This window comes from Strongylocentrotus purpuratus, unplaced genomic scaffold (assembly GCF_000002235.5).
Source record: "Strongylocentrotus purpuratus isolate Spur 01 unplaced genomic scaffold, Spur_5.0 spur5_scaffold_11, whole genome shotgun sequence".
Classification (NCBI taxonomy): Eukaryota; Metazoa; Echinodermata; class Echinoidea; order Camarodonta; family Strongylocentrotidae; genus Strongylocentrotus; species Strongylocentrotus purpuratus.
Window position 1 is genome coordinate 12,725,391 of NW_022145596.1, and position 23,529 is coordinate 12,748,919.

General features: G+C 35.4%; 2 protein-coding genes across 2 annotated transcripts; one reads left to right on the plus strand and one right to left on the minus strand.

Moving 5' to 3' along the window:
• The first annotated feature begins 612 nt into the window (after nt 1-612).
• Nucleotides 613-12,749, plus strand: LOC762880 (neuronal membrane glycoprotein M6-a). The gene is made up of 7 exons (XM_011666767.2): nt 613-911; nt 7,098-7,254; nt 8,546-8,708; nt 9,705-9,852; nt 10,626-10,672; nt 11,082-11,147; nt 11,843-12,749. The coding sequence occupies exons 1-7, from the start codon at nt 908-910 to the stop codon at nt 11,999-12,001; spliced, it is 744 nt and encodes a 247-aa protein (XP_011665069.2). The 5' UTR covers nt 613-907; the 3' UTR covers nt 12,002-12,749.
• Nucleotides 12,750-14,436: 1,687 nt separating this feature from the next.
• LOC115922135 (uncharacterized protein DDB_G0271670-like) lies at nt 14,437-15,096 on the minus strand (the record flags this gene model as incomplete). Its single annotated transcript, XM_030980241.1, is given in 1 exon segment — nt 14,437-15,096. A coding segment is annotated over 1 exon segment (660 nt), but the record flags the coding sequence as incomplete, so codon positions are not given.
• Between the last annotated feature and the right edge of the window lie 8,433 nt (nt 15,097-23,529).

A 23,529-nucleotide genomic window follows, 5' to 3' on the forward strand; every position in this document is an offset into this window, starting at 1 on the left:
TCATTTCACTTCCGCAATATCTATAATAACAAGTGCACATCCCAAACTTTGATTTTTTTTTGTAGACCGATTCAAGAAATGTGTTCGAATTTATGAATGCTTCGTAACCCAGTGACTATTGCATTCACCTCTTGTATTACAATAGTCAGAATGCAAGTCTAATTCATTAGCAGCTGCTATGTCAGACATGCCTTGGGTCGCCACTCGTGTATAGTTGCCATTGTAGCAGAAACATGCATGAGTTTTAATACACGTGTGAACTGGTTTATTGGTCCAAAGTATTTGATTTAGTAATTTTGTCCAAGAATTTGATCGGACACTAACGATGTTCCTTCACATGTTCAGAGATTTGACAGCTTAGGATTTATTTATGAAACTGTAAGGCAAAATGACAATAATAATGATGACAAACTGGTTGATATGATAAAGAAAGACAGCGTATGTGGCATGAGAACAAACATTCCTGCGTGTTCAAGACAAATTAATCGGCAATGAAAACGATCTCATTTATGATAGAAGTGATCACGATCGCATTGTGTACGACCGTCTGCAAAACAGTTCATCGTAAAAGCACACAAACTTGAAAACACGGGTTGGCATTGCACTCGATATCTGAACGCAGTTTGCAGTTGATTATTAACTAGGATAGCACTCTGCTGCAGTCATAGCATTTGACAAGATCTCTGTTAAGTAGCCGACACCGGCAGGAAGACGGAAGGAAAGATTGCTTGAAGACGGGTATAGCTAACGAAAGAGTCAGAAATTTGTTCTGATTTGTAGAGAACGTTGCTTGTCATCAATTTTTGCGAAGACAATTTGCATCGATTTGCTGTTCCTTTATCTCACTGATAAACGAAACAGGATTCTATTGGAAACATTCAAGTAGGATTTCATTCACAGGAGCAAAATGGGTAAGTACATGTATGGGATTTCTTGATTGTTTCGTGTTTCATATAATACATGTATTAACTTATAGCGTCCATTGTCATTTCAATCTCTTCTCTGTATAGAAATATATGAAACTTTAATTTGAATCACCTGGTATCTAAAGACCTAAAGTAATGTAACTTCAATATCCTGTAATATTATGTTACATTATATATCTATTATCATTCTGTTATTATTTTGGGTGCACTGAATGAACTATAAAATATCCTTGAAAACAAAAAAAGTAGTGTAGAACTGGAGCAACTTTAGAATACCCCACGACAAAAATTGATCAGACGTTCGTAGGTTAACAAACGCTTCACCAATGGTTCTTAGGTAACACTAACCCTAATCCCAACCCTAAATCTAACTCTAATCTTATCCCTGACTATAATAACCCTAGTTGTTGGACGTTCATGTACATCAACCCTAATGGTGGGTGTATTTTAAAGTTCTACACTTTTAATTATTATATTAATTCTTCCAACGTCTCTATATTTTCTTTCTCATTATCCCTCTTTAGTACAGGTTTTTAGTTGTGTCTTTTTTTAGTTCAAACCTTTCTGTAATGTATAAAAAACTAATCTTAAATAAACAAAATAAATTTATGACATGAAAGTGATAACTCGTACACATCATTACATGCACTATAGATCCTAATCCGTAAAATTAATATGATTTAGCCTACAAAGCCCAGAATGCCTTAATTATGAATAATTCATCAAATGCAGATCTTTCAACTCGTGAACAAGGGTAAAATGGTAACTGGTACAATGTTAAGTAATATTAATTGATCACACGACAGGAAACTAATCTATTAAAAGATGAAGCAGCCATATTCAATTAAATCCTTTTTATAGTGAAGGAAAAGTCAGTAATGGTCACATACCTCCCCACAAGCAAGGTAATATAATAATAAATGATACATAACACTAATAGAAATGTCTTGGTTAAATGGCAGACTTACAGGAATAAAGATTACGGGTCATGAGCAGCGGGCAGCACAATTTGTAATTGGAAAAGGAAATTTGTAAATAGTAGTCATGGTATTGTATCAGTGGAGGAAAGACGACATGGATACAGAGAGAGAAAGAGAGAGAAGAGAGAAGAGAGAGAAGAGAGAGAGTATGTTTGAAATGGGGATATTCAGAAATAATGTCTAAGACTACTTTACAAAACCGAAGAATTTTGTTCAATGCAAATGTTTATATAAGACATTCTTATAATTATAATCAAAATATGATTGAAATAATAATTATTGCCAAATAATGAGTGAAGCGCGCACGCGGAAGAATGAAATCTTTTCTAAATTACCGGCTTTGAAGAAATGTGAAGAAAATCTCTCATGAAAAACTAAAATCATTAAGTGACAGGCAGGACATAACAAGAAAACAAAAGGAGGAAATATAGGAATATAATAGAAAAGAAACGAAGGTAGGATAATAAATAATACACCATCACATCTAGGTAAACCTTACCAAAGAAGGCGAGATGTATACAATGATCATAAATGGTATGGTATTAATGTCTTATCATTGGAATTAATGTCTAATCATTGGAAACATTAACGAGAACTGACTTTGGGAGGAAGGAAGGTGGATAAAACTTCATACAAACAAGTATTTGATTTAGATGTCTAATAATTCTTTATGATTTTTCAATTCTTAGAAAATACTATTAAAAAGTTTGAGGTGTAGAGTACGGTCATCTGGAAACCAGTGTAAAACCGTCTCACTGCCGCAAACTTCCCCCGGTTTTCCGAGGCCGGGATTTTAGCGTGTAGGGGGAATATCCAAGGGGGTCTCATGACATAATTTTCTTTGACAGCTTACGCCAAGAGGCAGGGGAGAGATAAGGGTCTAAGTGGTAACCCCCTTAATTTTCAGAAACCGTCTACTTGTGTGGAGAGACATGTCCGATTTTCACCCCGGGTCAGCCAGTCTCGGTTTTTGGTTTGCAAAATTTAAAGGTAATACAAAGTTTTGGTAAATTTTTGAAATTGGGTGGGTAGTGAATCTTTACAATTTTGATATATTTGGATGCCCCTGTGGATGTATTATAAGCACTAAAAAAAATAGCCCCTAAAAAATGTCTGTTTTCGAGAAAAATTGAATATAAAAATTTACCGGTGCTCCCGGTAAATTTTGATAAATTTCAAAAAGCGCCTATGGCCGTATATTGGTAGCTGCGACCATGAAAATCTCAGAATATGAAGTTGGGATATATAATTTCCAAACGGGAATATCTAATCGCTCGATTTTAGTCAAGAAACATTGTTTCATAGGTATATTAATATCTTGACCTTGAGAGGGAGCTATACAACATAAAGAGTTTATTATTTATAATTTCATAACTTTAGACTCGATTTCAACCGCGACAACGATCAATGTATATTGTAGGAACGCATATGCTTCCAATATGTTAATTTGAACCAAATTCATGACCCCATACCAAAACTTTGTAATACCTTTAAGGTTGGGTGACAGGTAGGAAAGTATGGCTCCGGTGCATGCAGATTTAGGAAGGTTGATGGTCATTCGGAACAATTGATTTACAAATAAAAAAAACTAAAAAGTACAAAGTTAAGATATCAGCAAGCAATCAATATTCCATCTCATAGAAAGACTTAAGAGAAAATAGTTAGAGAATCATTTATTAGCAGCTCTTTAAATATTATCATCAATGTTACTCTCGTACAGACACCCGTACCCACATAATAGATGTTCATATACCTGTCCATCTACTTTATCATAGATATTGTAACATCCATTGTAGCATAATTGTGAGTATGATATAAAGAGCATTGACTTTACACCCAGAGTTATAATTACCCAATCGAATTACCTCCCAATGAACGTGTCCTCAATCAAATGGAGATAAAATGTAGGAGAGGAGAAAAGGGGAGGGAGGGAAGGTTGGGGAAAAAAAAGGTAGAAGGGGAAAAAACGTGAAAAGAAGATAATAAAACCCTCCCACACATTATGTTCCTTGAATCATGTATTTCATCCCTCGAGTCTAATATTCTAACTCCTTGGTAAGACTATTGCCCCCACCCCCGTCCTACCTTGACAAATTTGCATGTGCCCCTTCAGTGTCTGGACCTACCCTAGGCCAGTTACCTGTATACGCCCTCCTGTTACCCCGACGAATTAATGACGTAATTAAATCTGGCACCCTCGGTTCATGTTTTAAGTTCGCATCCTTTTCACTTCGGCTACTTAAAATTTAACTTTGTTAAGGTCTGCAAAGACACGTTTGAGGATTAGGGTACGATCGTGACTGACCTGATAAGGCACATATCTGTATAATATGTTCATATGGACGGAGTGCTCTTCGTGTTTTTAGAAAACTGATTTATGGACGGAGGTCAACCTGAAATCAAATTTCATGACATTTCATTTTTGTTCGAAAATGTGAGGGTATGTAACCACTTTTTCTTTAGCAATGGATACTGCAACAACAAGAAATTCAGAAGTATGCCTACTTCAAATTGACAATGTAGACACAATAAATATTACCTTTAGGGCGTTTTATTGATACTTTGAAATGCGTACATTTTCTTTCTCAATTTTACCCATTTCATGGCAAACTGTCTCATTACAAGTATCATGAAAGTTGCGTATAATATACTATATCGCGTAGGTCCATACCTGGGAAGGGCATCTGCACCGGGGGGGGGGGGGCAACTGTTTCAAAAGTTAGATGAATGAGCAAGAGCTTTGAAATATAGGAGGGTGTTGGGTGGTCATATAACTTCCTGATTCTTGATTATTATTGCTTTGCCTTTGAATTAGGATATGTGCCTCCTGTGCCCCACGTAGCCACGCTATTGATTTTTAATATACAGCATTTGTAGTGATATCTTTAAAATATTAATGAGGATATTAATTCAATCACTCATTAGACGTGCTGATTCCCCACAAACTGTTGACAAATAGATACCTTCTTATTAAGGGTAGAGGTAAAAAGAATACGTAGATAAGAAGACACTAAAGTTTGAAAAGGAAAACATACCTAAAAGATTAATGATTACTTTATTGCATTGGAAATCGTGTTGGCAATTCACCTATATTAAAATGATATAATTGTATGAGTCTAATGTAGACTTTGATACTGTACTGATATACTGTGCAAACACATTTTTTTAATTTTGTGACCTGTGTTATCACCAATGGAATGCAAAGGCGTTAATATTTTCAATATAAGAATGCACTTTGATCTCATTAACTACATACGTCTATACATTTTTGTTTCACCTGTGGCAATACATTACTCTACATTTGCCACTCCCCACCCAGTCGTAGTAAATAGGTACCCGGTAGGAAGAAATTGCTATAACGCTTTAGCGCCTTATAGCGGCTCAGCTACAGCTGGAGTAATAACGATACTTTGTATTGAGCGCAGTAGAGTAGTTATGAATAATAGTTGTGCTATATAAATGTGTATAACTTATTATTGATAGTGCATGTATTATATATTTTTTTAAATTTTACATAGTATATGACCAAGCAATGAAATGTCTACAAAGTATGATACATGATATGGAAAAAAATGAGAAGGAACTTAGGTTGGGTAAGGGAAGGGCAATGCAAACCATTCCTTTAAAAAAATATTAATTGGTGAGACAAAATAGTATACCTGTATACCTTCCTCTTAAATTCAATCATATTCTACACTGAATAATGGTAATGATGATGATGATGATGATGATGATGATGATGCTGATGATGATGATGCTGATGATGATAATATATTATTATTTTTTATAATAATCATCATCATATCAATAATGATAATAAAAATGATAATAATAATGATAATAATAATATTTATCATCATCATCATCATCATAAAATATACATGAGATTTGTAGGCCCCAAATCCACATGAAATTAAACGAGTGCCCAATATACTATATAAAGTACAATACGTCAAAATACAATATGAGTAGGAAAAAACAAATAAAGAGAATAATTGATTATTCAATTAATGCACTAACAATGAATACAATTTATCACCAGTCATGAAAATACACTTAAAACGTTTTCTTTTTGGTTATTAAAAACTGTGTGATGTTTTCTTTACGTTTGTTTTATTGTTTCCTTTTGACAAAGTAGTGTGAATCAACTAACAGGTAATAAGCTTTTTGCAATATGCGAACGTAGACCCTTAAATACATCACTCGGTCAACATTTTTAAAGGCCATTAACTTACTCACTCAAAGTTTGATCGAGTGCATACAAGACACGCCTTAACCTTATTTAGAACACTCGACTGTCATTGTTTGTTTTAATCGTCAGTAAAAGGTTATTTGAAGTAGGAAATAAGATTACCTACCCCCCCCCCCCCGTCCAAAATTGCCCCAAGTTCACCTCCAAAAATCAATGATATACTCATTGCAATTATAATCACCATTACATTGAAATTGTAATTAACGATATAACAAACATATTTTACATTTCTGTGTCTATTGACAATTGAGAATGATCCGATTTGGTGACGTCAGTCCCCAGACGTAAACTATGATTGACATGATTGACAAGCGTCTGTCAAAAACAAAATGTATCGATTTGATTCTCTTTTGAGAAAAGCATTTCATATTTTGTGGTTGGCTCAGTAAATTATTTTTTAATTAAGAGCCCTTAAATCTACTAAGTTCTTGAAAAGAAAGGGAAAGGGTTTCAGCAAACAATTTCTTCACTTTAATTGTACGACCATATTGACGCCAGGAATGATTTTATAAAGGAAAAGGGGTTAAAAATCCTTAAGATGGCAACACGTTGAGAATTACGTTCAGATCAATCCTTTTCGAACAAAATTGCAGTTCTTTAACTTTAAATAATATCTAACAACCATGCATGTTGTAATCAGAGATATGACATATCATTAGAACAATGACGCAATAAAAGGAAAATACATTTATTGCCAATTTGAAGAAGAAAAAGTGATCAATTTATTCCTTTAAAAATTCTCTCTTGAAAGGGTTTAACAAAAATGTTACTTGTGTTGATTTTTATTTTAGGTTTGTGTGGTATGGTTCCCGTTGCTTCGCTGATTGGAGCTGTCCTGCAGTGCCAATTTGAAGTAGAAAAGGTGGTCTATTTAGTCATTTTAAAATTCTCTCTTGAAAGGGTTTAACAAAATATTACTTGTGTTCATCTTTATTTTAGGTTTGCGAGGTATGATTCCCGTTGCTTCGCTGATTGGAGCTGTCCTGCAGTGCATCGGAGTCTCCATGTTCTGCAGTTCGGCAATCCTCGGATTCAACGAATCGCTCCTTCTCTTCTCGAGTAATCAAACAGTCTACGACACAGTATATGACGATTAGTAAGTATACCCCTCACCTATATTTTGCCATTGTGTTGTTTATGCATGCCATACAATCCATTGCTACTATGTTGCAGTCCTCTTCCTTAATGTTCATCCAAGCTCTCTATCCACTTCTCCTCCTTGCCTATCCCTTTCTTCCTTTCTTCAATTTATAATGTATGTATTTGCGTATTCGGGCGTACCCCATTACAAGCTTTGCTTATCGGATTTCGCGCCTCCTTCCTTGTAATACAAGTTCTTTAATTATATTTATGTTCCTACGTATAAATTATATTGTTTAAACAGATGTCAAATATGTTGTCAAATAGTTTTGTATTTGGTAAGAAATATGTAAAATAGAATGATACTAGTGTAAAAACATATGATAGAGAAGTAAATTTATCTACAAAATATGTAAGTGTAAGACATAGGCCACTGAAGAGGTTTAACTGATTTATGATGTAACTTGAAATTGCGTTTTTTCTCTACAATCAGAAGAAAATTAGCGTGTATGTATAGGAATAGTTAAGAAATAATTTGTTTTTGCGTGCGTGGGTGGGTATGCGCGAGTGTGTATATGTGTGTAAGAACATTGTAGACCTACACCAAGCACAAATCATTAAATAACTGCGAAAACATTTGATTCAAAAGAAAAAAAGTGATGAATAGAAAAACCAATAACAAAGTACGATGATTATTCAAAATACTCTCCATTTCTATACGATTGTTTTCTTGTTTATATTGAATGTTTGTCTTCCTGATTATAACGCGTTAAAAATGGTGTACGTCATTTCAGGTTCAATATTTGAGTAGCTCAATTGACATTCTTTTTGGATATGTCACTGTAACTAATTTTGAATGATTATAATCATCCTAATACATTTTTTCAAGTGCTATTCCATGGTATTTAGTCATGTTGATATCCCTTACATTTCCAAGTACTTTCACTTCATATTTGGTCTGTTCTATCGTAGTAATAATGAGCACATATCCAAAACTTTCCACCAAGGCTCTGCAACAATGAATTTGCACGTTATATTTTTGAATAGTTCAATAGATAATCTACAGGTAGTGAAAGTCAAATTTTAGATGAATAGATACGTTTTCAGTTGTGTTTTAACCTATGCTATGGTAGGCCTATTGACTTGATTATACTAGAACATAAGATGTTGTCGGTATTATTGTATTGTCGGTATGTTGTATAGGACAAAATAGCTTGGACTTGCACTCAACTATTTTCACACGATGTGTTTCATCAGTAGGTAAATGTTTTCTCATTAAAGAAAAAATTATGTTTCTTTCATTTCAGTGTATACTACATCGAGATAAGTGTATATGCCTGGACAGCGTTCATGATGATATGGGCGGTCGGATTTCTTTTCAATGCCTTCATGACCACGGCTCAAACCAATGCCAAGCTCGCCCACGAGGGCGGTAATCTATGCTGCAGTTCACTAGGATGTGTCGGAGCGGTAAGGATACATTGATTACAATTGTTGAATAACGGATCAAAAATCATATTTTTTAATGCAAGGGCGTCGCTATAGGACCAGAGGCTGATACATCTTTGTTGTATAGGAGGCATCGAGTTCCTTTAATTTCTGAGTAGAAAAACACAGGGAGGGGGTTCACATTTTCTTACGTGCAAATTTATTGGGAAAATAAAGTTATTAACAAAAAAAAATCGCATCGTTTCTCTCAGATTTAAGTTCGGTCTGATATATAAACGGGGCACCAGACTACAGTTGGGGTCACATGGGGTTTAAAAGTGAAGAGGGCCACTTGCCTTTTGTGCCCAATCCGAATTCCGCAACTGGGGTGTCTCACCAAAGTTTTAGAAGAAGTAGCTCCATATTTGAAAAAATACAGAAAATATTCATCGCACTTTAAACATTTGTCGAAAGTTTAAATAACAGGTTATTAGATTGTAAAATTTGTTTTGGAGTGATCTTGAGGATAAATTGCCGACAGTGCTCTTTCCCAATGTCAGAATTCTTAACTTTATGATGGCGACGAGTTGCCATCAATAAGGCACGTATTCCCAGGAAGCAAAAAAATGTATTTTCATGATCTCAAATCTGCCAAGGAAAATAATAATGAGAGCACCAGAAAGTAAAACAGACACAAAGCATTAGGTCATAGGTGCAATGGTATAATTTCGACAGTTGGGGACGAATGATTGATGGTTCCAGTTTCTAAATTTTGTGAGGGAACAATTTTTTAATATTTTTTTTAACATGGCCAAAGTTTAACCCCCCCCCCCCCCCAAAAAAAAGGGTAATATAAATGTATAAGATATGCAAATCACGAATACACCATCTTGCAGCTTGAATATGGGATAACGGTTGCCGAAAATAAGGTGACAAATGTTTTTCAATATTCGGGGAGGGGCTGCAACCTTTAGCACCCCTTGCACCGTACGCTTTTGTATTTTGGTAATATATCCTCCTATTCTCTTGTTCTTTCAGGCGATTTCCTTAAACTGTGTAGTCCTGGTAGTGTGGGTCGCCATCTTGTGTGCAGCTTCCTTACTCCTCACATTCTCAATGATGATCAGCGGTTACCATAGCAACAGTGGTGGCGACAGTACAACGCCCGTTGATTTTACGTACTATGGTAAGAAATAGAGACCATGTAACATTTCTTTTAATCTAGGCATATGCTAACCCAGAGCCACATTGTGACGATTTTAGTAACACTCATTTATTGTCGATACGTGATGCCGTACTTATTAACTATATGAAGTAAAGGCAAGCAGAATATTACGAGAGAGTGTGTGCATAATCGTTTTGTAAATGCATATTATTAAATCACAAATTATGCACTCCTCTCTGACAGCGCCGGATCCGGGATTTTTTTATATAGGTCCCCTGGATTCGCCACTGTCTAGTCTGGTCATACACATGACATGCATTACATGGATTAACTTGCAATTGATAATAAAAAAATAAATAAAGAAACTAGAGAACTAACTGTATTGCTGTATGTATTCTTACAGAATTAACATGAATTAAATGTAATCATGAGCCGTAAGAGGGCGTCGACTACAATAAAAAAATTTTTTTATATGGATGGATCATGGATGGAAGGGAGGAGAAAAAAAATAAGAAGGCTGGTGAAAGTAAAAAGCGAGGAAGGGAAGCAGAATATGAAAAACAATGTGCAGAGATAGGGTAGATCAGAGGTAGATATGGTTATTTGAAAACAAAACAATTGAGGAAGAGAGTCGTGGATGCATCATCTTCTTTTCATGCTCCTTTCCCCCTCTCTCATTCATTTCCCTTTTTTCCCTTTTTTTTTAAACATTCAGTGAGAGATACGCTAATGAATATATTAAAGATTTATCCGAATTTTCAAAAATGGACATCATTTTTGTTTCCCATCTACAGGTTTAAAGATTGATGAAGTATTAGAAGTGGACAATCTTGAAGGAACAGTAAGTATCTTTGCACGCAGGGGCTTAAACGATCTAGATCAATAAAATGAACTCAAATTTGAAGAAAAAAATATTAAAAAGACAAAATAGTTGAGTATCGAACAAACTAAAGGTAGCAAGGGAAACAAAGCTTTGAGGCATAATAAAATGGAAAATGAAAGAAAAATATATCGTAAGCAAAATTCAATAACATGAAGAATTTCATATGCTGTCAGCCGTCTAAATGAAACTGTAAGTGAGTAAATGACACAACAAATCAACAATGTTTTTTGTTAAACCCATCAATATGGAGAAAAAAAACACACACCGACTTATAATTCTTATAGCCTCGTATTACTAGTGATTAAAAACCAAATCGAAATATGAAATCAAAATAGTAACTCCCGTCATTTATTGATTTCATTCACAGAGCAACAACATGGTACTCTTTTTCTCCCTGACGGTTGGAGGCGCTGCACTTGTTACTTTTGGTTTGGTAAGTACAGTTCGGGGTTATATCCATCTACCCGGTAATAATGATTATGACAATGTTTTGCTTCATTTTCATATGATGCCAATGAGTTAATTATCAAGGTATTCAATTTAAGGATGAGCTAATTGGCTGCAAAAAGGGGCTCTGATTGACTTTTTACCCCCGTTACACATCTTGTATATTTGGTAACAGAATAAATTTATATAAATTATTTAAGTACTCGGACGACTACTTCTCGACGACAACACCAAGACATTTCTATCCCCTAACCCTTTCCTTTTTTTTTTCAAGGGCGCCATGCTGCCCGAATATTATCATATCATAATTTGGGGATATTCATGGATCTCACTGCCTACATATTTCATTTAAGACTCATCATGTTGTCCCCACGTTACTGATTCACGTAATATCATTATCTTTGAAGAGTGTTTTCGAGCAATCAATCTCCTTATATTATTTCTCGTTTTTCCCTTTCCTTTCATCTCTCCCCTCGCTCTTTTTGCCATTCAATGGGGATGGGGACATGGGGGCATGTGCTCCCGTGCCCCCCCTATCTACGACACTAGTCCTGAAAGGAGAGGGAGTTGCCCAGGGTTAGTCACTAGGGACTACGGAACAGTTGTTTGGGGCAGGTCTAGCTGTCTGGATTAAAAGTCGTCCTGATTATGTGATTTTTTTTTTTGTATATGTAAATACAGGCCAGCTCCATCGCGTGCATGGCGAGTAATTGGAAGCATCTCAAAGTGGGCGACCAGTGGAAAGACTACGCCCAGAAGAGAAAGCAAGAAGAACGAGAACTTCACGAAATGACATCATACAAATCATCAGAACGACTGGCAGCGAGTCTATACTATTAAATGTTGTTCCTGGACAAAATGGACAAAAATGGGGAAATTTCGTATATCTTATTCAAATTTGTTAAGACATACATGTAGGCCTATATATCGTGAATCTTGGAGCGAAAAAAAGAAAAAAAAGAGAGAAACGTCTTCATCACGTATACGCTCTATGTATAATTATGTTATTATTAATACGTGTTTTAATTACTTTAAAACTTAGTATTCATCTGTTAAGACATGTATCCTACAATTTAAAAAAAAAGCTAACTTATCCCCATTTTTTGTTGTTGTACTGATTAATGATTTTAGGAAACGTGATAAAGCAAAATAAATAAAAAGAACAGGAACAAAATAATTAGCACAAATTACAATTCCGTTAAGGAAGTAATACATATTTAAATTCCTATCTTGTTTCTACTTTTAACTGATCATTATGCTTGTACATGTTTTTACATTATGCAACTTTTATATCCCACGCATAAAAGAATATAGTTGAAAAAATAATTGATATACAGTTACGAAAGAGAAAGGAAAGAATCGTTACGTAAAATAAAAATGTGACATTGTAGTTTTATGCACCAAGATACATTGTACATATTGAAAAATTGTAGATACAGAAACAGACATATTTTCTTATTTATGGCAATATTTCTATTCATAAGACTAAAAAACGCCAACATGCAGTTGCGAGTGCGGAATTTTTAAATAGAGAGGACGCATGCATGAAAAAAAAAAAAAATCAAATCATAATAGAGGGGTGCGGCAACCATCTTTGATTGCGACACTGAGCAATATTTAATAATTCAGTTTCAGTTTCAGTTTTACATATCTAAACATTGTAAATAGTAAAAATACTTACTATAGTGTACCCTTTTGAATTAGAGTAGAATTATAATGTTTTTTCTTCTCTTGAGATTCCAACAAATCTGTTAACTATTGTTGCTGTAATACTGGAAGTGTTTTGGAAGGCAAACAATTAATTATTGTGACTGATATTATTACATTGCTATAAAAATATAAATAAGGTTCATAGGCCTGTACGTATAATTGTATGTGATAGCCTATCGAATGTGAGGTTTTTAACGGGAAGAAGACCAAACCTTACACTTTAAAACTCATAGGGGAAATTATGTCAAATATAATGTTTGGAACAATCTGTTTTGTTTTGTAAAATATTAAGCATTTTAAAAATAAGTATACCGAACGCTTTATGATATATGACTCCCCGCTCGCTCTCTCTCTCTCTCTCTCTCTCTCTCTCTCTTTGTCTCTTTGTCTCTTTCTCTCTCTCTCTCTTTTTCTTTTGCTTGCTCTGTTCCTCTCCCTTTTGTCACTCTGTCTAATTCCAGCCTTCGTGCCCTGCATGTATCTTTTTTTTTATATAATTAGTTCTATTATTACCTTTGTATGCGTAACTACCATTGTGCAAAATCTAAATGTGAACTGAGGCATTGTTTCCATGGTTTTTACAGTTTCGAACGGCCGTCCGATTTGGAATCCAGCATTTTGAATCGGCTTTGAAACTTTTCTTACAGAACTATTTTTGTACAAGCAAAATGATTATCTGATATTTATTACAAGAAATTAATGTTGTATATTCACGATTTTTTTTCTTCGTATCTTCATGCTAGTTGCTTCTTTTCTGTCATCCTATTGTTATATGAAACGTACAAATATCGCATTACAATAAATATTGAATACACAGTAACCTAATTGTTGTCAGTGCCAGTGCCTAATATTATTGTTACGCTTGAGTCATTCGCCTCCTGCATTGGCGATCTGATATTGCTCTTCCTAGTAAATTATCTACCGCCCTCTCCGTGGAGTGTACGCGCATAAGACAGTGTCCTCTGATGCACACAGTCAAACCTGTCTTTAATATTGGCCACCTCTCTATAACGGCCAAGTGGCTATGCATAGTGTCATATATGTTGTCTCCCTCAAGAACGTTATGTGTGTTGTAGAACCTGTCTAGAAAGGCCACCTATCCATAGTGGCCTTGTCCCCCGTTTCCCTTACAGGTGACCTTGATAGACAGGCTTGATTGTATTGTCATGATCATTGATTGGTTTCTAGGACAACCTGAAGAAGGAAAAACGAAATAGACAGACAAAATAATGTTGCATTATTATAAACAAAACAACAACAACAACAACAACAAACTGATGCATTATAATAAACGATGAGGGGGGGGGGGGGGGGGGTAAAGACAAAAATCGAAGTTACAGATGTATTTTATTCACTGTGTATTATAGTAAATATCAAATATGAATCCAATTTCATAATAATGATGCGGATGATGATGATGATGACGATGATGATGATTATGATGATGATGGTGATGATGATGATGACGACGATGGTGGTGATGATGATGATGATGACGACGATGATGATGATGATGATGACGATGATGATGATTGTGATGATGATGATGATGATGATGATGATGAAGATGATGAAGAAGATAATGATAATGATGATGATGATGATGATGATGAAAATGATGATGATGAAGAAGATAATGATGATGATGATGATGATGATGATGATGATGAAGAAGATAATGATGGTGATGATGATGATGATGAAGATGATGATGATGAAGACGATGATGATGAAGAAGATAATGATGATGATGATGATGATAATGAAAATGATGATGATGAAGAAGATAATGATGATGATGATGATGATAATGAAGATGATGATGATGAAGAAGATAACGATGATGATGATGATGATAATGAAGATGATGATGATTAAGAAGATAATGATGATGATGATGATGATAATGAAGATGATGATGATGAAGAAGATAACGATGATGATGATGATGATAATGAAGATGATGATGATGAAGAAGATAACGATGATGATGATGATGATAATGAAGATGATGATGATGAAGAAGATAACGATGATGATGATGATGATAATGAAGATGATGATGATGAAGAAGATAACGATGATGATGATGATGATAATGAAGATGATGATGATGAAGAAGATAACGATGATGATGATGATGATAATGAAGATGATGATGATGAAGAAGATAATGATGATGATGATGATGATAATGAAGATGATGATGATGAAGAAGATAATGATGATGATGATGATGATAATGAAGATGATGATGATTAAGAAGATAATGATGATGATGATGATGATAATGAAGACGATGATGATGAAGAAGATAACGATGATGATGATGATGATAATGAAGATGATGATGATTAAGAAGATAATGATGATGATGATGATGATAATGAAGATGATGATGATGAAGAAGATAACGATGATGATGATGATGATAATGAAGATGATGATGATGAAGAAGATAATGATGATGATGATGATGATGATGATGATAATGAAGATGATAATGGAGATGATGATGATGAAGAAGATAATGATGATGATGATGGTAATAACAGTCAACAAGACGATCACAGCTAATTTCGAGAAAAAAATTCAACCTCGGGCGATTTGAATAGACTTGAGCGGCACCATAGGAATGTGCGAACATCACATTGACAATAAGTTATCACGTGATCATAACACGATTTCTATTGGATGTACAATGACTATTGAAATTGCCCTTGAGTAGATTTTTCAAAAATATGTTCGAAGTGAAAAGTAAAACATTTTAAAGTCCAAAGAAACATCAATAATGATTATACAAGTAACGGAAATTGTTGATTTATGTACTATGATGTGTATACATTAAGTAATGAATCAAAGTCTAAAATCGAGTGTGCGTGTAAATCATTATATAGAAAATTGATGCCAAATCGGTCTTTAACGCATACACTTTGATACATTACAAGAAAATAATGGTGGTTAAAGACTAAGGGCGTTCAGGGCAGTAAATATTTTTTTTAAATTTATTCATCAAAGTAGCCCTTTTAATAACGTTTATTGCTCTTCCAATGGGCTATGTCTGCACAATAAAAAAAGACATACAAACATTACAACATTACGTACAACAATATTACTTTAAAACAAAATAAATAAAGTTAAGATTTAAAAAAAAAGGGTTTGGAAGAAAGTGAACATTTTGTGTTACCAAAGATTTACCTTTCAATATATAGTTTTGCCTTTTCATAAATTCTTATAAATCTGAACATGAATTACTTTCTTCTTATCCCATAAAATTAATTATTTTTAACTTCTTAAAGGTAAAGACCAGTATTGGAAACGCCCCAATTTCAAAAAATGAAATGGAAGCTCTTATTACCAATCATGTAAAAGAATATGTTTTGACTAATACATGATGATAAAAAATTTGCCGGGAAACCGCCTACTAATTCATATATTTGGTAAATTTGTTTCTCTCATGGTCTGTGAGAGATATAGGGTAGTCCCATATACATCTTTCTGTGTATAGTGCTTGTAACTTTACGAAGAATGGGCCAAATTTCTTATCATTTTGATGATTCCAGAACCTTGCAGATGCTAGATGCTAGATGATCAACCTTTTCTGATCGATTCCACAACGTTTCTTTCACAATGCAATCGCATGACCATAACTGGTCTTTACCTTTAAAATACATTTTTTTTTTAATTAATTTATAAAAAATTAGGAGGAAAATATTACATATTTTCAAAAGAACATTTCATATTAGAGAAAAGACAAAACTAGGACTAAATTTAACAGCAGTACAATCATTATCAGATATCCAAACACATATAACATGGTAATCCTTTAATAATATTTGCTAGGTAATTAATTTGCTATGTCAATAGCTGTTATGCCATTTCAAGATAAAAATAACTGGCTTGGAGTTTGTGGGCATACGATTACTTTAAACCAGTTGAAGGTTTTCAGTGAATGAAATATGTCCTCAGGGGCTGAAGAAAAAAAAGTTGAACAATAAGAGGGGAGAATTCTAATCCATTATTCCTATTCGTTATGTGAGAGAATTTAGGGTAAGCTTTGTCACGGATGGATGTACACATTGTATAACACGAGTACACATGTGCATTTACTGCGACGCTTGGAAGAAGTAAATAAAGGTTACACACAAAGATCGCGTATGTTTTGCAGACGACAAATAGCATCGTTCTCACACACTCGCAATTGCCTATTGCACGCCCGTACTGTCACAGGGGAACGCGTACTGTACGCTGCGCATTTTGCAGCATCTGATTTTTTTGCTTTTGCGAATCCAACTCAAGCAGACGGTCGTGGAATCTTTTGCTGGTTGAGCATCACTTATCTCAATCGTGGATCGTTATTCCGCCGCCACCCTCTGATTTTGTAACACAGGAATTTATCCACCATCTGGTTTCCCCTCTTACTGGATATATCACATCTTATCGACTCTGTTTACCGGTACGAAGGAGCTGAGAGATTACGATGGCCGGTAAGTGAGATTTCTTTTTATTTCCTGCGATACTTGGCGCTCTGTTTCGAGACATTTTATTTCATGTATCTGTCTGCGTGGGAAGATGGGCGATGTAACAGGTTGCTCGGTAAAATTAGACCATCCCTGCTCCCATCTGAATTCAAACATCAATCGAAACTAGGAGCTAAACTTGAACTTGCGAATAACTCTTCGAAATACAACGATTATCAAAAGATGACACCGCTCAGACGATGATCCAGTTTTCTTTCTTTGACGATATTGGCGCGAAGGGAGTGGAGGGATGGATGCAGTGTGGTGATGATGCTGGTGATGTTGCTCGTTCGATTCCTGCGTTTGTTTATGATGAGGAGGGAGAGAGTGAGAGAAAAGTGGGCGCGCCACTGCTATGAATAATGCATGAGCTACTTCAATATTAAATACCCACATCGTATGTTAGGCCGCGTGCCTGGGAATTTTGAGCAAATCTGAGCAAATCTTGCATTTTTGTTTGTTTGTTTCTACATTTGATGATTTCATTAGATATTTTTATCATTATTATTATTATTTTCTTTCTGAGCAATCATTTCAACTCCTTGATGGGAGAATCTGATTTTGTTATGGATGGCTATTGTTCAATATTTTTTGTATTTTTCATTGATGTCACTGATGGGAATTTTTGTAAAGTTTAGACGACTTTCATATCTGTATATTGGCATCTAACATGAATTTTTAGGTTTCACTTTTACATTTATCCATGTTTATTTTTCGATGGATGAGTTTATTTTTAATGTTGTGATAGCACAAGGGGGCTCGGGTGCTATACCCCGGCACAATCAAACTTTTTGCCCCACCTTTCCATCCCAAATCAGCTCGCAAAGTACATGTACCATGTAGGCCTATTATGGCGTTTTCTGCTCATGTAACTACTTCAAGAAATTTGCCCTAACAATTTTTTTTCGTTGAAAGACTCCTCCAACTAGGCTATTGCTCAAGATAATTATCATCCCCTAAAAAGAACCACTTGCCCTTAATTTCTGCCCCCCTCCAAGTTTGAAATCCGGTGCCGCCACAGTCATGTTGTCGATAGTGAAAGTGAGCATTAATTAAGAAGCATTTGTCAATGATCAGGTGATGATGATTGTATTTACATTCGCCCTTTAGTTTCTATTTTGTCGTTAATAGGAATGTCTGTCTATTTACTGATAGGCTATTTAGCAGAATTACATGTAGTAATATCAAAGTCGTGATCTACATGTACTAACAAATACTACATGGCAGAGTGTATCATTTTTCCTGTGGGCGACGTCAAAATGCAATATCTGTTGTCATACCCTTTTTTTCTTCTGAACATGCCGATAGTGTATAGGGAAATAATGATTGTCTGATTCAAATCAATATTGTTGAGCATAAGATGTTAATCTCCTCGAACCTTGCAAGAAAATAAAGTCTGTTTAGAGTCAGTGAGGCGTTAACTAGGTGTTTAATGATCGGTAGTTAATATCCTTCTGCTTCGTAGACTTAGTTTATTAAGCTTACACTATTTTTATATTATAAGATATGACTTTACCCTTGACTTTAGCCTGTGTGAAAGAAACTCATGTCGCACGTCATTACGTTGGTTTTGATCCGCGCTCTTGTTTAATGCGTCAATATTTACCTGATTGGATAGCAGTGATATTAGAGGGGTGGATAGTTTATACAATAGTTCTGAGGATAGTAACCCAGGGATATACAATGTAGTTGTATTATAGTAGAGAGTGTATCAATGTTCTTCTGAATTATCAGTCTGGTTTCTTAAAGGTAATAGTCTACTATTAGACATGTCTTTTCATTCAACAAGTTTGGCCATGACACATGGTGCACCCGGAGCATTGGATGATATTGCAGTGGTGGATAGTTATAAAAGAGATCTAAGGAAAGACCCCAGTGAGATAACGGTCTTTTCTTTAACTTACTATTCAACTATATTTTTGATGTAAGGCGAATTGTATACCCACATTGTTGGGGGAAATCAAGTTAGTCTTATAAATAAGAACAGACACCGCTTGTGAAATACATAACCCATATAAAACTACCTTATTTTTTAAAGATTACCTTGGCAATATTTTCCTAAGCACTGTTATTATTAATGGCTTCAGTAAACAAAGTAGAATAGAAACAAACAAACTTTGAATTAACCAAGAGTCGAATACAGAAAAGTTGAAACTGTCGAATCAGTACGAAATAATTTTGCATACCTGCAGTATGATTTTCTTCTTTCTGAAATTATATTTGTACGCAATTCGTCAGCCCACCTTTCAATACCAAATATGAAACAATCCATTTTGTTATCCTTTCTCTTTCCGCCAAAACAGATAGTCGACCATTAATGCTTCCTGATTACAAGGTAATGAAAATGAGCAAGAATACCCTTGTACGAAACCTCAATGTAGGAGCATCAACATTATTATGCCAAACATATTCGCGTTGATAACGTGCTTGTAAGTAATATAGCTCGGTGTTTCCATGGAAACAGACCCCACTCATGTGACTAAGCCGGCCAATGCCCTCAGGGGGTTCGTCCCCACTACTACATGTAGTTCAAGTTCACATCGGTAATGTACAGGTAAACAACAAGTCGTGGTGTGTACGTGTGGGTGGGGTGGTAATGTTCAATCTCAAGAGTGCCATAATTGTCCCGACTGGAATGAATTAGAATACCAGCATGATAATAAATATGTTACTATACTCCCACCTGTAGTTAAGAGCCTTGTTGTATACCATCCGCCCGGCGACGACCTCTATGACCTCGCAATCGCGACAACATCAGGAAACGTTACATGATGTAGACCCATGTTATTGGATAGAATATCATTCAACCGTGGGATATCGTATCCTATATACTCGTGAGAATGTATTCTCTTTCTACACGAGAAAACATGTAAGAATAAATCATTATGGCGTAATAACATACATGCACTTCTTATTTATCCTGCTAAAAAGAATAACTGTTATTTTAAGCATCTCAAATATTCACTATTCTAAATATGTCCATACGTTTGGAGGAAGCTGTTCAGATAGCAAAAGCTAGATGCAAATTGCAATATACATGTACAAATCCATCTACTGTTATTTACTATTTATTTTTGTCAATATAGGCAACCATTACACATAATTCATTTCTTTCACATCTTTTTGAAATAACAATGTGTGAATACAATCAGAGATAAACAATATAACAATATTAATATTATTAATCCATTTTTTTTCGTGTATAGTGTTCTCTTAAATTATTTTGTTTGAAGTTCAAGCTTCGGTATATGTCAAACTGGCTCTTGAGTTGTTTTGTTGTTGAAGTTCCTGACGTTTACGAAATTGAACGCGATAATGATAACGTTCATTGTTCGCATATTCTCAAAGCCTTTCGCTCGTCCAGGGACGTGTTTATAACGCTATATTTTTAAAAGCCACAATCATTGATTGCGTACTATGTAGACCTTGGCTATTGTTCCAATCAGCGTTATAGTAGACACAGACAATGGTTTAATTTGGTGCGGCTTGCAGAATAAAACGAAGCGAAGCGTCTATCGTGGCGTCTGTATGTGGTGATGCTACAACAGTCATTTGCTCCGGCAAAAATTGCTAAGCGCTTATTTCGTCAAAGACACAGGGTTACATGTAGGTCATATGTTTAGGTTTATGGTTAGGGTTATGCATAGCGTTGAGTCCAGGGTTGAAGCCCGGAATTCCGTTAGTGTAGTAATTTACCGTTGATCAATAATATTATTGTCGCTGTGCAAGTGTTGTATATATTACGACTGTACATGTACAGTGTTTATAATATGACTGTGGTTTCCCAAAGTTGAAGAACCGGATGCAGGGGTGTCCAGTCGTTCAGACATCGGTTTTATCCAGGGTAGACTGCGTTTATAGAATACGAATCAAGAATATCTTTACATTTTTCTTAAAACGTCACATCATTCATCCAAAATTGAATGTAAATAGAATAAAAGAGCTAATAATTATTATACATACAGGTTAGTTGCTAAGGTAACGGTGCTACGGTAACTGGGTATTGTGGTTTAAACGCATTGGTGTTTTCCCTACTTCCTTTATGATTTCATTTGAAAATTGGTACGAAATTCTAGATTTGTAACCAGTGAATTTTTGGACACGACGCTTGATGGGTAGCACTGAGAGAGGCTGTATTGCAAAATTTTCGGCCCGATTTATAAATGTTAACCCCCCCCCCCCCCCTTGAAAAAATCCTGCGTACGCGCCTGGACCTACATGTATTCTATTTTGTATCATCATTAATACGAGTCGAGTAATCCACTTTCGCGGTACAATGACACTCGATAAAGAACCAAGTTTTATAATTGATCATCATCAGCACTTCTGCAGTGCTTTTGCTTCTCCCATCTGTATTTGTGCAAAGACCTGTGTCTATTATCGATTTGCCATGAGACGCCGAATAAGACAGTGCAAGACGCGAATCCCTCTTCATCATACGCACGCGTACAAGTTGAAGTGCGAACGGCAAAGCGTCCTCCCTTCGCTTTCTATCGCCATGGCGAGGCAGGGCGTCCGATGCGTGCCGCCATTTTAGAAAACAACGAGGAGATAGTATCCCTTTATTCTATAATTTTTCTGACGATGAAATGACCTTGGTCATTGAATATGGGCCAGATTTTTTAATCACGACATGCTGTTTGCTGACCTGCATGAATTATTTGATTTGATTTATCCCTTGCTGCGCGTGACAGGAGTGCAAGAAAATGAATGCATCCTTTTCCACATGATGCTCTGCGCATGTCCAAACCATATATTCATTCTCTCTTTGTAATTATTTGTATCTTTGCTTTTTGTATAAAGATTGGATTTTTAAAAATTGTTCTTTCACACGAATTTAATTCAAATTGAACTATGTGCTAACACTTTGTCAACAGTGAAACATCTCGTAGAAAAAGATTCGAGATGGAGCCCCCTCCCCATATCCTCAAAATATTTATATCGATATCTATGATCATTCATACAATGCCTATGTACATGCACAACGGACACTTTCAGTTGCAATATTCCATCATGAATGTAATAGATAGCCTTTTCATTCTCCTAGAATATTGAACCATATAGTGTACCGAACTGGTCCTAGTTTGTTTGTTATGTGCCTATATTTGTCAAACATGACAGCGCCTCGATGAAAGATAAACACACAGAATGTTGCACTTTAATGTTGATCTAAATATCTAAATATTTCCGCTTGAGCCTAACAGTGTCAAATAGTTCATCCGGCAGGTGAATAATAGCCCATATGGTATTCAATCAGTATTATGATCCTCGTACCTGTCGTATCTATGAACCCTGACAAGAAACAGCAGAGCGCACTTTTTAAGGTTGGAGAAATTGATTCACTTATCGAAAGGTGGATAATTTGCCGAAGAGATTTGTTCGCGTGTATAGCGCTATACTTAAAAGGGAGGGGGTGCGTTTAAAAAGGGCATAGGGGTTGTTGTTACAAGAGGTTTTCATTTTAACAACCTGTATTCAACGAGTTGCCCTTTCAGCTTCATTAAGCCTTTTCACAAATACCCCATTCAAGCAGAGAACACCTTTTATTTAGTCTGATCATACTAAGGCGTCATTATTCGGGGGTAAATACACCAGGAGGTGTTGAGTGGAATGCGTCCATACAGATGTGATAAAAAATAATTGGGTTAACCTAATCCTTTTACGAACTTATTGGGATTTATGGGATTTCCGTTTTGAACAAAACGAGGATGATTTTTACATAAAGAATTTTACCCTCTACGCCCCCCCCCCCCCCACAAAATATAATAATCGGCATACATTTTGATCAAAACACGAGCTTGGGAGATCCCATTCTTCGTATCTGGACACAAGTACATAAACTGAACTTGAAACTGAACTTGAAAAAGTATTTAACTTTGAACTTTTGCAGATACGAACTCAAATATAAGATAAATTATAGTTAATGGCGTTTCATACGATGTATAATTATTTTGTCTTTGGTACATACTGTTTTTCATGGGTGTCGATACTTACGTAATACCTACTGTTCAGGGGGGATGAATGAATAGATCATCCCCCCTAATGAATAGGTATCAGTGACATAGATCGACACCCATGCTGTTTTTCATCTTCGGGTTCGACTAAAAAGTTGGTTGAGTCACATTGCAGTTAAAAATG

What these genes read in the sequence shown, in the direction of transcription:
- LOC762880 (XM_011666767.2), top strand. An exon ending in GACACAGTATATGACGATTA is followed by an intron (nt 7,255 to 8,545) that starts GTAAGTATACCC and finishes CTTTCATTTCAG; the next exon opens with TGTATACTACATCGAGATAA. An exon ending in TGGACAATCTTGAAGGAACA is followed by an intron (nt 10,673 to 11,081) that starts GTAAGTATCTTT and finishes TTTCATTCACAG; the next exon opens with AGCAACAACATGGTACTCTT.